Source organism: Rattus norvegicus, chromosome 1, assembly GCF_036323735.1.
Source record: "Rattus norvegicus strain BN/NHsdMcwi chromosome 1, GRCr8, whole genome shotgun sequence".
NCBI classification, from domain to species: Eukaryota; Metazoa; Chordata; class Mammalia; order Rodentia; family Muridae; genus Rattus; species Rattus norvegicus.
Genome location: NC_086019.1, coordinates 131,778,921 through 131,795,625, shown reverse-complemented (window position 1 = coordinate 131,795,625; position 16,705 = coordinate 131,778,921). Strand labels below are relative to the sequence as shown.

The window sequence follows — 16,705 nt, the reverse complement described above, 5'->3', positions numbered from 1 at the left end:
TATAAATGCCAGCACTTAGGGGAGACGGGGCAGGAAGATCTGGACTCCTGGACTATCCAGAACCTCATCTCTAAAACCTAAAGGTTGGAGATTCAGCTTAGGGAGAGGGAGCGTGCCTCCTTTGCGAAAGATCTCAGGTTGGATCTCCAAAACGTAATAAACAAAGCAAAAAACAACCAAGCAAAAAAACCAAAAAGCTGTGACACCTGGTCTCTGGGAGCACAGGATGCCATGTCTACAGTTCCATCCTCATACCATTCTGTGCAACTCTGTGCCCTTTCACCTCTTTCCTGGACACTTAATTTTGAAGAGAACCTCTCCCGGGAGCCAGTGGAAGCCCAGGAAGAGGTGCCATACTATTCACCTGTGGCCGTGCGGGTGGTCACGACTCATCACTCAGTGTTCGTTAATGCACATTGACTGAGCATTGTTTGTTTCTGTGTTAGATACTATAGGTTAAAAAGCAATACCAGAGAACAAAGTCTTCTCCTCAGTGGCAGCAATAAATACCGTGCAAGTGCATGTTTAAGATCAGGCTTTGCTGTGAGGAAAGTAAGCAGGGACCATTATAGAGACCATGGCCAAGAATCCAAGGGTATTGTTCAGAATACTAAACAGGCCTGGATTTATGGCTCTTTTCACTTTCTTTGAGAAGCAATAAAGAATCTTTGAACACCCTTAAGCCTTATTAAAGTTAAGGGTGTGACTCCTGGCAGGTCACCTGAGCTGTTGTGGATGGCCCCCACTAGAGTATACAAGCAGCCCATATTAGAACCAGTGAGCTATATGACAGCAAAGAATATTTTAAATTTAATCGACAATTTTGAAAAGAGGGATGGAGCTAGAATATGGAGGTTAAGTATGAATGTGGAAGGAGTTAGGGGAGGAATGGGAATAGAATATGAACAAAATTTACTCCATGCACATATGAACTTATTCAAGAATAAGAATATTTTACAAATAAATAAACACAATAAAAATGTCCAGTTTTGATAATCTAAACTCAAAAGAATGCAGTAAAATAACCTATACTTTAAAATCCTTGGGAAAAAATACATATGGGGAAAAATCTTCCAGTTTAAATTTTCAATTATCAGATCTTGAGAACACTTAGAATTTTACACACTTACACACTTAGAATTTTAACGAGGGGAAATAAAGAATTACAAATTGATGGCCAAATAATTACATCTACCTAAATATTCTAGATACCAAAGGAAATCTAGAACAGCGTGATTTAAAAGGGGACCAGCAGAAGAGCTGTGGGTTTGGAGAACAAGTCAGCGAGGCAGCTGGGCATGCTCAAGGACTAGGATTCCGAGGTTACGAAATCCTTTTGGGTGGGGCACTTGTGTGTCAGGTATCGATCTTTTTTTCCAGACATATTATTTGCACACTTTACAATTTATGCATGTATATAATGAGTAACGACCAAATGCAGTGTCATCCAGTCAATAATGGAGTCCGTCTGTTTACACCAGCACCAGTAAGTGGCGGGTGATGTTTTAAAACCACGACCTTATTTAGAGTCAGAAGAGTCAGAGACTGAGTCTGGAGGGACTTCAGCAGCCAGAAACAGAACATCTCCGGACAAAGACGCTTAGAATCACAGCATTCTTTCCTAGACATTGATTCTCACCTAGTACAGGAATTCTGAGACTCAGAGAAGTGAGGCTCAGAATCATGAAAGCCAGCATAAAGTGAGACTGCTAAACTCCACTTTCCAGGAAACCTTTCGCTAGGCATGCTGCAGAAGTAATCTTAAATCGGGCCTTCTGCAGACACAAGTTCACGTTCTAGTACAAACTCAAGACACTTGTACTCGAGCCTCTCAGAGCTAGAAAGCCCGCCCCCACTATAACCATAGCAACGGCTGACACCAGTGCACCAGTGCGCGGGTGAGCCGGTACCGCCCCCTCCCTGACAGATATTGTTTCCCATCCTCTGTCCACATGGGCGCACTGCCTCACTATTGGTCTGTGTCCCAGGACTGTGCCTTGCTCCCACCAATAAACGGCCTGTGCACGTGCACTCTGGTGTCTCCCGATTGGTGAAGCTCTCCTGATCACGCACCGCCGTCCTGCTCAGCCCGGTGTGGGGGCGCCAATGAAATGACTAAGTGGTCACGTACAGCCAATGGGAAAGAAGCAGGTTTCGCGACTGGCCAATGGACAAGCTCTGTGGGCGGGCCGTGTCAGCCCCTTTCCAGTCCCAGTGGGGTGTGTTAAAGAGACAGGGCCCCGGTGTGGGTGTTTCACCCGGCTGGGCGCTTTGGCCGTAGTGGCCCTGGGCGTGCGGCCGGCGCCCGTGACAGCAGCGTCGCGGAGCCCGCTACCCCGACCTGGGGCCACTGCGGGTCTTGGTGACAGAGCCCCATCGCCTGGCGGGATGGGAGGCGAAGCGGGAGCCGATGGTCCCCGGGGCCGTGTCAAGAGCCTGGGGTTAGTGTTCGAAGATGAGAGCAAGGGCTGCTACTCAAGCGGCGAGACAGTGGCCGGGCACGTGCTGCTGGAGGCGGCAGAGCCGGTGACCCTGCGCGGGCTGCGCCTGGAGGCCCAGGGCCGTGCCACCTCTGCCTGGGGCCCGAGCGCTGGGGCCAGGGTCTGTATTGGTGGCGCCTCTCCAGCAGCCTCCTCAGAGGTGGAGTACTTGAACCTGCGCTTGAGTCTGCTCGAGGCCCCAGCTGGTGAGCCTGGGGATCCCCAGGGAGAGGGCGGGAGGAGGCGCGCCTCTGGGTGGTGGGTGGCACTGAGGGAAGCTTCTGGAAGGGGAGTCATCTGCTGTCACGGTCACGGGTGAAGCGCAGGAGGTCAAGCCTGGTTTCTAGGAAGAAGCCAGACCCTTTTGTGTTGGTGTGCCTTTGAACTTGGCTTACTGGGATCTTCTAGTAACCTATTAGGGCATCGTTGTCATGGAAACCTGCCATCAGACTGTCTGGGTTCTAGGTCTTTCCTGACCTGGAGGCATGGAAGGTGGAAACTGGTGACGTTCCATTATGTGGTGCCCAGAGTTTGATGGCCTGCTGCTCCTGCCTGCCCTGGCCCTAGACAATCCTGGATTCATGATGATTTGCAGAAAACTAGATCTTGGGAAGAGGGAAGTGGTACTTGGATAGTTCGAGAAAGTGTTTCCTCACTGGGGAACCTGAATCTCATTAAGAACCATCCATCCCTGTACCTCCTCTTCCTCTTACCTCTCCCCATTCAGAAAGGTCTACAGAGACGTGCCTACCATCTGGGCATTTCTGACTTTTCCAGAAATGTCCATGCATATGTATGTTGGGTTAATGTATTTCATCATGAAAATGCTAGTAACAGTGAGTCAGTCTTCTCTCAGTGAAACTATTGCAAACCTTTACCTGTCTGCCTCATCATCTTGGACCTATCAAATGCCTTAGGCTTACTACCTATAGTATCTTATCCTCCTGGGGAGAAGTACAATGTCCAGTTAAGTCCTCAAATATGGGCCCTTTTGGACAATAGGGTGTGGCAGGTGAGAGCTCTTACCTGCTTTAATGTCCTTTCCTCTCTGTGGATTTCAGGAGTCTTTTCTCCCAGACATTATTACCCAACAAGGATGTTAAAGATGGCTGACTGGAGGGAAGGCCATGGAAGAGAGAAGTAAACAGGTTTTTTTGTCTAAGATTCAGACCCTGAGTCAGTAACTAAGGAGGAAATAGAAGTATGGGACCTAGGATGAGAGCTGAACATTGCTTTGGTAACATCTGGGCTAACAAATAGGTTTTGACTCACTAGTAAGATCTTGTTGCTTTGTTCTAATGAAACAGCTACATCTAGACAGCTGCCGGTTTTCTTAGAATGTGTTAGCAATGGTTATAGTCTGCCTAAAGTCAGCTTTTATTTAAGGGGTAGGGGGAACATTCTCCCACATACTTACAACTTGGAAGAACTTAGCAACTTGACATAGATTCTCATGGTCATTAACTCCATAAACTAGTTATCATTCAATGACCTGGGGTGATTTTTTTAAACTGTAGACCCCCTCCCCCAGATCTATTTTAAACAGTCAGATCTATTTTTAAAGTTTTTTCTCAGAATATTCTTTAAAATTATTATTCTTATTGAGGTGGCCGAACCACCTCAAATCCTTTTGAAAAGATGGTGATTAAGCAAAAACAAACAGAGACATGGGCTGAAGTGATGGCTTAGCCATTAAAGGCTAAGCTCACAACCAAGAGTATAAGAAAGACCCAGGGACCAAAGCGGAGAATTGGCTTCAGTTCATAACCATCCAGCAGAGTGAGACCTTTACACCAACCCCTCTCCTCCCCACTGCAACATGTCTAGATCCCAGGGCTCATGAAAAACTTTCATTAAGAGCTCTGGTTGGAAGTGCTTCAGTCGATGAAGCAGTTTCCTATGACATTGTAGTCCTCGGTGGACAGGTGGAAGCATCGAGCCACAAAACAAGCAGAAATGGCCACATTGCACATCTTCTGGACATTTTTAATTAAACATAAAAATTAAAAAGACAAAGAAGCTCTCTTGCTCTCTTGTTCTTGCCTTGCCTTTCCCCCTCTCTCCCCATTCCCTTCCCCCATCTCTCTCCATGTACTTATGGCCGGCCTCTACTTCTCTATATCTCTACTTCTTCTCTTCTCCTCTGTTCTCCTCTCCTCTTCTCCTCTCCTCTTCTCCTCTCTTCTCCTCCTCTCTTCTCCTCTTCTCCTCTTCTCCTCTCCTCTCCTCCTCTCCTCTCCTCTTCTCTTCTTCTCCCCTCTTCTCCTCTTCTCCTCTGTTCTCCTCCTCTCCTCTTCACCTCTTCTCCTCTCTTCACCTCTTCTCCTCTCCTCCTCTTCCTCTCTCTTTCTCTCTCTCTGTCTCTCTCTGCCTTTCTCTGCCTCTACTGCTGTTGACTCCCTTCCCCATACCGTGAATAAACACTATTCTATACAAGGAAGGAAGAAAGAAAGAAAGACAGAAAGAAAGAAGAACCATTTTTCCTGCTATTATAGTGCTTGTCCATTTCCTCAAAATGATTTTTTCTCCTTAGAAGTACTGTAATTTCTGTGTTGACTTGCTTCCTGAGGGGATCTTTGTCTCTCTTATCACTGTTGAGTATGCTGGGCAACTCTGTTCTCTACATGCCTGTTCCCTTCACCTAACTCTACTATACTCTGGTCCTCAGACCCCAGGCCCACCACTATTCACAGAGCAGTCTCTGGACTTTAGGTCTGTAGTGTTCACTTGAGTGCAGATATGGAATTGCCTTCCCCCTAGCTGGTCTTCTGAGGACCTAAGTGCTCATCCTTATCATCCCCCAAGCTTGCCCTTTAAGTCCAGTAAATCCACATTGCTAAACTTCTGTATGCACTGTGTCATGTATAACATGGTGATCACAGGTCAGGCTCCATCCCAGCTCTGTTGGTCTAGTGAGCCCCTTGGAAGTGAGGAGGTAGAGAAGTGTCCCTCGATTCCAGTCCTCTACCACGCCTGAGACCCTCCTGAGGCGTAGCTTGCGCGGCTACTCCTGTACATTGGGAGGCTCTGGGACACACACTGTATCACATCACTTGATCTGACCCTGTGTCCTTCTGATTGTTCACCTTGCCTTCAGGCCCCCCACCTGTGATGTCTTTCTTTACAAGGTAGACCCGCATCCCCTGTTTCCCCTTAATGTAGGACATAGTGAAAAATAGAGAGAGACTTAGGAGACTCATGGGTCAGTGATGCATTCTTAGTCTCTAAAGAAACCCATCCTAGTAATGGTTTTGGCCACATAAAATAGCAAGACAAATCCCAGGCCAGTTGCGTGCCGTCTTTTCTCAAGGGACTATCCCCACCCATAGTGCAGCCTTTATGAGCTTCAGAGGACGTCTGGTACATGCCATAGGGAACAGCTGACCAGAGTGGAAGCCATAGGCTCTACTTTGGATCCACGTTAAACAGGTTGACTGTGGAGATTCATCACAGGTCCTGGTGGGGCTTCTAGTCTTACACCATCCATTCCTGGGCTTTGGCCAGTAACAAACCCATGCATGCAGTTGAACGATGCTATAAAGAACAGGAGAGGGGGCCATGCCTGCTTTCACCCCTGAGGAACCCCATCAATCTCAGTAGAGCTCAGGGCTGAAGAGCTGGCCCCTGCTGCCTTGACTGTTTTGTTTATAACTAATTCTGTTCCCAGGTTTTCTACCTCTGACCAAAGAATACATAGACTGAATATTGTACTGTAGTCAAAGAAATGTAACTTGTCAATTATTGTAGGTACAATTTAATGTTGATATTTCATGTTAGTATAGATAGAGTAACAATCATGTGTGTACATGTCTCTGTATATGAATATGTAATACATCTGTGTTTATGTACATGAACTATATATTTATATATTATAATCTTATATACATTATATTATATTATGTATATATTTCATAAACATACACAACACACGAACTCTTGGTCCTAGATAATACTTTATGGTAATTGTATAATTGGTCATTTTGTAGATAAAAGGTGTGTGTGTGTGTGTGTGTGTGCGTGCGCGTGCGTGCGTGCGTGTGTGCATGCGTGTTATCTTGGTAAAAGACATATTCACATTTAATTCTCTCAGTCTGTGTAATATACTTAGAGTGTATTGCCAAGAAAGCCACCTTTTAAAAAATGGCTTAGATTGTGAGAGCTCTAGATTCACTGTTGGCCTTAGTTAAATGCAGTATGGTCTCTTTCAGGTGAAGGCGTCACTTTATTACAACCAGGAAAACACGAGTTTCCCTTTCGCTTTCAACTTCCGTCCGAGTGAGTGATGCTGTGTTTTCCATTCTCTCCCCCTGCCTTATGTCCATTATTTGAGCACCCGGTGTTCCCCAACACTGAAGCGTGTGCCAATCCTGTGGGTCCTTCCCTGTGCTTGCTTCTTGTTTCAATGTGTACTCCCCTGGCTCTGAGTAGCTGGAAATGAGCTCACAAAGCAGTATCTTGGTTGATTTCAGACCTTTGGCAACATCGTTTACTGGAAAGTATGGCAGCATTCAGTACTGTGTGAGGGCTGTTTTGGAACGACCCCAAGTTCCAGACCAGAGTGTAAGAAGAGAGCTCCAGGTTGTCAGTCACGTGGATGTCAACACACCACCCTTATTGGTGAGCTCTGCCCCTCCCTCCTTTCAATAACGATGTCTGTATTTAGTCCCTGCCACTGTCTGCTGGTTCAGGAAACACAATGTAACCCATAGGCGTTCACTCTAAAGATATGATTCTAGGTTGGGCAAATTACAAATTGTGTGTATTAATGCTATTGATTATATCCCTGCTGCTCAGGGCTGCTTTTGCCAAAAAGTTACACAGGCTTGAAATGCATTAATGAGCCTTAATAACAATAATGCAAAGCAGAGAGGGGTTACTTTACCAGCACAGCCATCTTCGCAGGACTGTGGCATTCTAAAGTCTGCAGTAATAACAGGTTGAGGAGCAGTAATTAGGAAAGAGTACTAATCACACTCAGCCTGTTATTGAAGCCGAGGCCATTGTGCTGTGTATCCTTCCAGTCTGCATGTCATTCTCTAACATTAAGCAAGTGTGTGCAGCTGCCGCCACAGCCCTCTCACTTACCATTCCTTATGACAGATTTGGCCACATTAAGGCATTGAACTTCTGATAATCATCAGGAATACTGTAGGCTGGTAAGGAGGATCAGGCTATAAGGAACAACAGAACAGGCAAGATGGGGACTAATGAGCTACATTCTTTTATCTGCACCCATATTATCAAAATAATATAAAATTATACCTTCTATGTTCATGAAAGCTGCTAGGACCAAATGGGTCTTCATTTAAATATGAATGAATGGTGTTATTTTTTACTTCATAGATAATGCTGAGATAATCTAAACTTCCCAGCATCCCGACACTGATGTGGCAAAGATATGTTTCTACCATTAGATGTTTCTTTTTCTAACTAGTATTTTTAAAGACAAGGGAAAAGCCAGCAGCTAAAAGTGTGTTCTTATTTTCACAAGAAGTAGAATAGATGTGATAACACATGAAAGACCTGCTTGCACAGTTTAGACAGCTCTCTGCCCCCTGGCACAGGCCCCCTTGAATGGCTCCTTAAATCCCATTTGGAAAAGCAGTGTCATGAGAAGCTTATATCTTTTTAAAGTTGTGTAGAATTTTAAAACTCTTTCTAAAATTGCCACGGTTTTTATGGGAAATCATGTATTGAGGTTTGCTTTTTGTCAAAAACAGATACTTGACCTTCTCGGTATAATTTCTAAAATAAATGAACAACAAAAGATGGCCAGCAACAATATTTTACAAAAACCTCTAGGTTTTGTGACCAGAACAACTGAGTGTTTTTTCTTACTTTGAAGAATAGAATTCTCTAGTGGGCCCCACCACATTCTCAGGCCTGCTGACACAGGTATGAGGATGCCTTTAAAGCCCCCAGACTAGCCCAGGACACTTGGGCGTTCTGTCTGATATATGAGCAAAAAGACTGTTTTCCTTGCCCCGTGGTGTATAGCCAGGCAGTGTAACCTTCTGACTGTAATTGTAAAGATCTTTACCTGGCTTTAAAACACTAATAAGAAGGGCGGGGGAAAGAGTGCTTTCTCTGAAAGCAGGAAAACTGGAGTTCAGATTCCCAGGACTCAAGCAGAAGCTGGGAGTGGACACATGTGCCTGTAACCCTAGAATTTGGGAATGAAAGTGGTGGGGTCCAGGGCTCACTGACAGGCTCACTCACCAGCCTAGATTAAAAGGCAGGCTTCAGGTTTATTGAGAGACCATGTCTCAGGAAAAAGAAGAAAAGGAGAAAGTGATAGAAAAAGATTCTAGACCTTTCCCTCTGCCTCTGCATGCCCTGTCATGGATGTTCACTGTGCCTGTGCTACGACATGCCCACCATGCATACAGTGGCAGTTCTTAATATTGACAGTATGAATGTGACCTTGGTCACTTGTCTAAAGGATGTCGTGTCATTTCCTAGAAACACAGTTATTTTATGATAAAGTTAGATGAAGTCACACAAGTTTGACTGATACTTCACCCTAGTTTTCATGAGAAGCAAAAAGCTTTCAGCACTTGGTGTCACATGAGAATAAAAAAGATTGGTGTTTCTTTATGATTATAGTTCAAAGGAATATAAGTTTTCTGCAGTGGTTTAATGAAAGTCCTCTTGTTTGTAACTTTCAAGACTCCTATGCTGAAGACACAGGAGAAAATGGTTGGCTGCTGGCTTTTCACTTCCGGTCCCGTGTCACTGAGCGTCAAGATCGAGAGAAAGGGCTACTGTAATGGTAAGCTGCACACAAGAAGTCCACAGAACAGACTTGTTGATTTTGCTAGGTGATCTAAATGATGGTAAGCAGCAAGCTCTGTAACCTATGAAGACATTGTACATGAAAATATAAGCAATTAATATGTACATATTTTAAGAGCATGAATACATTTCTGGTTTTTCTGACTCTATAATCTTGTGGCTTTGGTCACAGAATAAAACTAAGGGGAGAGGGGAAATGCTGGAATTTTATTTTACTACTACAAAAGAAGATACAAAGGTCTCAGAGAATATAGATGTTTATGTGAACTAACTTGTCTGCCCCTTCGTTGTTTGTGCCTTAACCCTATGAATTCCTCAGAAAGCAAAGGCCTCACTCACTGATGGGCAGGTTTTTATTCCTTGGGCTCTAGTGAGGTTCTTAGTAAGGTTTATACTTCACCTCCTACTGCATCACTTCTTTTTTTTATTTTATTTTTCTTGGATATTTTATGTATTTACATTTCAAATGTTACCCCTTTCCCCCCCTCCCCCTGCTTCTATGAGGATGCTCCCACTCCCACCCACCCACTCCAACCTCAACACCCTGTCCTTAACCCACACTGGGGAAACGAGCCTTCACAGGACCAAGAGCTTTTCCTCCTATTGATGCCCAGAAATGCCACCCTCTGCTACACATGTGGCTGTAGTCATGGTCCCTCCCTGTGTACTCATTGGTTGGTGGTTTAGTCCCTGGGAGCTCTTGTTGGGTCTGGTTGGTTGATACTGTTGTTCTTCCTATGGTGCTGCAAATCCCTTCAACTCCTACAGTCTTTTCTCTAACTCCTCCATTGGAGTCCCCTTGTTCAATTCAAGGTTAGCTGCAAACATCTTAATTTGTATCAGTAGGGCTCTGGCAGAGCTTCTCAGGAGACACCCATATCTGACTCCTGTCAGTAAGCACTTGTTGGCATCAGCAATAGTGACTGGGTTTGGTTGCTGCATATGGGATGGATCCTCAGGTGGGGCAGTCTCTGGATGACCTTTTCTTCAGTCCCTGCTCTACTCTTTGTCCCTGTATCTCCTCCTGAGAGTATTTTGTTCTCCCTTCTAAGAAGGAATGGAGCATCCACATTTTGGTCTTCCTTCTTCTTGGGCTTCATATTACCTGTGAATTTTTTCTTAGGTATTCCAATATCCATTTATAATATCCATTTATCAGTGAGTATATAACATGTGTATTCTTTTGTGACTGGGTTACCTCACTCAGATGATATTTTCTAGTTCCATTCATTTGCCTATGAATTTCATGAAGTCATTGTTTTTGATAGCTGTGTAGTATTCCATTGTGTAGATGTACCACATTTTCTGTATCCATTCCTCTGTTGAAGGGTATCTGGGTTCTTTCCAGCTTCTGGCTATTATAAATAAGGCTGCTATGAACATAGGGGAGCATGTGTCCTTGTTAGATGTTGGAGCATCTTTTGGATATATGACCAGAAGTGGTATAGCTGGGTCCTCAGGTAGTTCAATGTCCAATTTTCTGAGGAACCTCCAGACTAATTTCCAGAATGGTCGTACCAGTCTGCAATCCCACCAACAATGGAGGAGTTTTCCTCTTTCTCCACAATCTTACCAGCACCTGCTGTCACCTGAGTTTTTTATCTTAGTCATTCTGACTGGTGTGAGGTGAAATCTCAGGGTTGTTTGGATTTGCATTTCCCTGATGACTAAGGATGTTGAACATTTCTTTAGGTGCTTCTCAGTCATTTGATGTTCCTCAGCTAAGAATTCTTTGTTTAGCTCTGCACCCCATTCTTTATGTGCCTCAATTTCTGCATACTCCTTATTTACATATTTTGACATAGCATTATTAGTGTCTTTTACATTGGAAGAGTAAACAATGCAATTGGTATTGAATGTCAGCTTCTGTCCTGATTGTCTGTTCCTGACTCAAGATTTCCCACAGAAGTTTCAGTAGCACTGGGTTGTTTCAGTGTGTATCAATGCCTTGAAATGATTCTGAACCATCCCTCTCCTCTCTTTTCTCTCTGTAGGAGAAGCTATCCCTATCTATGCAGAAATAGAAAATTGTTCATCTCGCCTGGTTGTTCCTAAGGCAGCCATATTCCAAACCCAGACATATTTGGCTAGTGGAAAGACAAAGACAGTCCGGCACATGGTTGCCAATGTTCGTGGAAACCACATTGGTTCTGGGAGTACGGACACATGGAATGGGAAGATGCTGAAGATCCCACCTGTCACTCCGTCCATCCTGGATTGCTGCATTATCAGAGTGGACTACTCCTTAGCTGTAATCAAAGCTTCCTGAATCATTAAACATACATAGAACAGAGCAGCAAGCCACGGGGTTGCAAATGCTATCTCTAGTTACTGCATCAATACTTGGAAAAATGTTAGCATTGCTACCAGTTCTGGTGTACATGAAGACTGGCCTTCACCGTTAAAAGCCTACCTCTGCTTAGGGGAATTTAATGCAGTACCTTAAAGAAATTGAGGTGATATGAGGAGTGTTTGTTACATGAGCATAGGCTAATTTTCCAGGATTGTCACAAGTTGTGCCACCTTATAGTGAGACACACGAAGACCTCAGTTCCCTGTCACAAGCCTGTCCTGTAGTTAGTGAACTCTTCATTTCTGTCTGTTCTTCAGTTATGCTCAGTCAGGACAATTTAAATTTGTCTTCAGGGAGGCTTGACGGGAGACAACGACATTTGTTTCTATGAGAAGGTTGAATTAGCTTAGTTCCTGTGAGGTTTACCCTGAGCCTGTGCCTTCCTCTCCCTCACACATGCTTCTCCTTTTGTACATATCAGGTATACATTCACATTCCTGGTGCTAAAAAGTTGATGCTGGAGCTGCCCTTGGTTATTGGTACAATTCCCTACAGTGGCTTTGGCCGCAGAAACAGCAGTATGGCAAGCCAGTTCAGTATGGACATGTGCTGGTTGGCACTGGCCCTGCCGGAGCAGCCTGAAGGTAAAACATTCAAGCCGTCGGCAGTGAAGTTTTAGACAGAGACTAGCTGACAACAGAACATGCCAGGAGTAGGTGTGCATGTGTCAGCTCCCCCCACCCCTGCCACATAACTGTCTACATGGCTATGGCCAGATGCCTGACAAGAGGACAGGGCAAGGAAGAGGACTTTGCTTGGCTTAGAGTTTGAAGGCGCAGCATCGTATGACAGTGCAGAACGTTTTAACTATGACTGCAGGAGTGTGAGGCTGCTGGTCACGATGCATCCACAATCTGGGAGCAAAGGGAGATGGTGCTGGTGCCCGGTGTGCCTCTCTAAGCTGAGCGGAGGCCCCGTCAGTGCTGCCCACATCAAATGGTTCATCCTCCTTCAGTCTCTGCAAGTTCCCTCACAGTCACGGCCTGTGTTCTGTCTCCTAGGTGATTCTAAATCCAGTCAAGTTGACAGTGAAGATGGGCATCAAACCTACTCTGTTGTTTTATACTACTAATATTATATAAAAGTCCTGGGAAAGGAACTCTGGATGTTTCCTTTAGCTATGACACAAAGCCAGTGAGAAACACAGGATTAAAATGGCCATCTCCTAAAGCTAATTTGTAATATTAAAACAATGAGATGGTTAAAATAAAAGTATAGACTTGTTGAATATTTTCTATAGCTACATCTCAGAGGTATTTGTTTACCTAGGTTATAACATGTAGATCACAAAAAAATAGAATGTAATTGAAAATAGAATAATCAATATTAGTAGCTGAGTATTAAGGGAACCAAAACTTTTCATGTGGCAATCATAATATCTCTACTTTGGCTCAGTCTCTTGCCTTTGTAAGAGTTCAGAAGACACGCAGTAATTTTTGCCTTTTTACATGGATGTCTTAGCTCAAACTCCAATTCTGTTGCAGCACCACCAAATTATGCAGATGTGGTATCTGAAGAAGAATTCTCCCGACACATTCCTCCTTATCCTCAGCCTTCTGCCTGTGACGGGGAAGCCTGCTACTCTATGTTTGCCTGCATACAAGAATTCCGGTTTCAGCCTCCGCCTCTTTATTCAGAGGTAAGGAAAATTAGACTCATTATACTGTCTGCAGACACTCATCCCCCTCCATTCATTAACGTGCTGCTGCTGACTCATAATTGGTAGGGTATACGTATAAACTTGTCCTTACGGTGTTGGTAGATTATCACAACCACTTACCACATTTTCTGGTGTTTTGCTTGTGACCAGTGGCATGCAGCATGGTGGATTACCTGGAAGATGTTTTATTTTGCTGTAGAAGACAGAGAACTCAGTCGCCAGTGGGGGGCTTAATGACAGGCAGTTACTGACTCAGGCTTATGGCTGTCATGAGATTAGAAGTAGGTAGGAGAACCAAGATGCTGTGACCATCACCTCACTCTTCTGTCTCTGTAGGTTGATCCACATCCTGGTGATGCCCAAGAGACCCAGCCTGTGTCCTTCATTCTCTGAACAAACTCCAGACTTCACTGTGTCGTTACCAACTTAGAATATTGGTCCTTTCGCCTCCCTTGCTGGATGAGAGAGAAAGTTAACTTCAGAATGTCAATGATCTTCAAGGCCGAAGATGATAGAAGTGAAAGGATATGAGAACTTTTAGTGACCAGGGGGATGGTTTTGCAGTTTCTAGGGTGGGCTCACTTGTCCCCCTTAAAAGTGGATGAAAATTTGAATTGAAAAACCGGAAGTCCTGATGGTAGGAGAAGATGTGGAAGAATGCCCGGACTGTTGAAGAGGGAGTCTTAAGGAATTGGGATGTTACTGGAGTGTGCTCCGACCAGGGTTCACACACAGTTGTGAACTTATGGACTTGGTTGGAAGACATGATTTAGGGGAACAAGACAGCTTTGAATTGAGTGTGAATGAGCAAGAGGTCTACTTTCAGTGCGATTGAGGACCCTAGGTATTGGGGTCTTCATGATTTCGTATCATGTTACCACAGCAAGGATCCGGGGTCCCTGAAAGTATCCTTTCTGGAGTCAGTGGTCATGTGAGATCCTGAAGGAACTGACAGTGGCTCCAGTCTTTCGTGAAGATGCTAAAATGTACCTTGGAAATTGGCTCTACTATAGTAGGAAGCCTAGATGGGATTCCTTAAAAGTTTGCCGTATCAAACGGAAAAGAGGAATTGTTTGTGAAAGCGTATATTGTGAAGGGCTGAACTTCTTACACTTTTAAGAACTGCTTGCAGGGTGGACGTTTGATTTTCCTCATTCCTTATTTACTTAGGAACTATTAGAAAAAGAAGGGGTAGGCACAACATCGTTGGGATACTTGATACCTATACAAACAGAGTGTTCTCTTATCCTACCTCTAGTGGCTTTGTCAGACCTGCTCTCAAAAGTCCAGGCCTGACCAACCTCTGGGGTTTCTGCTCTGTGCAGTTAGCAGACTCCTCTGAGCCTGTCACTTGACCAGAAAACTAGACCAAGGAAAAAGCCCATGAACTCAGAGACAAAAATACAAACACCTAAGATCTTAAGAAACCCCAGATCAAAAGAGGACAGAAGCACGCCTGAGCTTGGTTCCTGTGAAGAGACCTCAGTGGGCAGACGGCAGTTCTTGTGTTGTGCTTTCGTATTCCAGCTTGTTAGTAATTCCATTCATACTGTGATTTGTTTTTTTTTGTTTTTGTTTTTGTTTTTTTTTTAAGCAAATTGTTTTGGTGCAATATTTTGTTGTCTTTGAGTCTCAGGATATTCAGACCTACAGGACTGTGTTACTGCTGGCAGGGTCAGCCATGTTACCAGCCTCCTCCCTCTGTTCACAGTCACATGCTCAGTTGTTTTGCCTGCAGCCTGTTGGTCCCACGAACCGAGCACACTTCTGACACCAGGTGGGAGGGAGACTCTCACAGTCGAGATCTGGACAAGCCAAATCCTAAGGGTTCGATTTAGAAACCCTGGTGCTTCCCAGGCAGAATGCTGTGCCGCTTCCATTGTGGTGATGGACTTACCTTTTAATCACCATGTCCCCTCAGACACATTCTTCTAGAGTGGAATTTTATATCAAAGTCAGTGGGTCATTTGTTCAGGGATTTTGTACCAATGTTTGGTAAATGTGTACTCCCTGTTGAGCATACCTCTTCTGTGATCATCTTAGCGTCCAGTACGTGTGTTTCACTGTATGCCATCGTCAAAAATGCCAAGTGGTATTGCCAATAATTGTGGTATGGGAATTACCACAAGTCCTTATTTCTCATTTTGGTTTTTAGAGATTTCTTTCTGTTGTGTATCTGTAACAGTTACAATTGTTCAAATTTCATATAAACTGCTTTTATGTTTGCCATGGAAAAGATGGTGAGCTGTCTTTTGGCTTCCGGCCTGTAGTTTACTTGCTATGTCAAGTCATGGTCCATCTATGAAACCAAAATGAAGGGAAAGAAAGCAACAGTACCAAGTGGACAGAGTAGATCAGCCATGGCAGTCAGTTTGGTTAGAGAAATCATGAAGTCCCCCCATGAAACAGAAGCATGGCTAACAGTGGCATTAAAGAGAAGAGTCCAGAGACCTAACTTTATACCTGTGTCTGGCCTGAAGCTTATACCCAGGATAACATGAATGTAGAGGACTGCATCAGAAACACTGCGGATGAAGATCAGACTTAGCTGCTAACACTTGCCTGTTTAGTCCCCTCTTGCTCTCACTTAGCTTGGGAAAAACAAAAAGTGCCCTTAGCATTTTCTTTCTGATGCACAAAGCTTGAGATTCCAAGTGTGCATCTTTTGGTGCACGCAGATCCTTCCCTCCCCACCCCGGGGCAGAACTTTACTTCCTGTGTCTTTGTTTTGCACAATAAGAAACTCAGTAGGCAAAGGTTGTGTTTTTGGTAAGTTCACTTGCTTTTTAAAAATTTTTATTAAAAATGTAATAATTTAACCAAGGGGAAAATAAAGATTGTATTTTGTACTCTTCTTTGAACCCCATGGGTTCCTTTTTGTTAATAAAATGGTTATACTAATGATCTGGGTAGCTCATTTTTTGTTCCTGTGTTGACTTCAAAGACTGAGTTAAATCATCCTAGACTTAAGGAAAATCAGTAGCCACACAGAGCATCCTGTCATTAAGGTCATTTGTTTATGCATGAGATCAAGCGAAAAGCCCTGACTGGAGCCTACTGGGTCTGTACACTACATGGGGGCAGATGTGCAAAGGCACGCAGGTGCTAGCAATCCAAGAAGGCACGACTAAGGAAGGGTAAGGTGTGGGAGTCAAGGAGAGAACATGCCTGCTTTTATTCCAGGACAGGAGATTTAATTCTTAGGTCTCCTTTTTATGTGAATGCACAGGTGAATGTAGTCCTGGTGGTAAAAGGAAGATGTGGTGGGAAATCATCTCAAGAAACCTGCCCAAACCTAGGTCTGATAAAATTAACATTAGCTAACCGGTGATAGGTTGGTGACCTGGTTGGTTTGTATCTACTTGGTTTTAATCTGGGAGATGCCCTCACATCAGCATCTTTGTATCCAAATATATA

General features: G+C 44.2%; 1 protein-coding gene across 2 annotated transcripts; it reads left to right on the top strand.

Annotated features, from left to right (window-relative positions):
• The first annotated feature begins 2,187 nt into the window (after positions 1–2,187).
• Arrdc4 (arrestin domain containing 4) lies at positions 2,188–16,190 on the top strand. Of its 2 annotated transcripts, NM_001393761.1 has the most exons (8): positions 2,201–2,686; positions 6,689–6,755; positions 6,950–7,097; positions 9,150–9,252; positions 11,270–11,526; positions 12,050–12,212; positions 13,113–13,267; positions 13,625–16,189. In NM_001393761.1, exons 1-8 carry the CDS (start codon positions 2,389–2,391, stop codon positions 13,679–13,681), a joined length of 1,248 nt encoding a protein of 415 aa, NP_001380690.1. In that variant the 5' UTR covers positions 2,201–2,388; the 3' UTR covers positions 13,682–16,189. The 2 variants fall into 2 exon arrangements, with proteins under 2 accessions (XP_006229430.2, NP_001380690.1); XM_006229368.5 differs by lacking the exon at positions 12,050–12,212 and having other exon boundaries at positions 2,188–2,686; positions 13,625–16,190.
• The last annotated feature ends 515 nt before the right edge of the window (positions 16,191–16,705 follow it).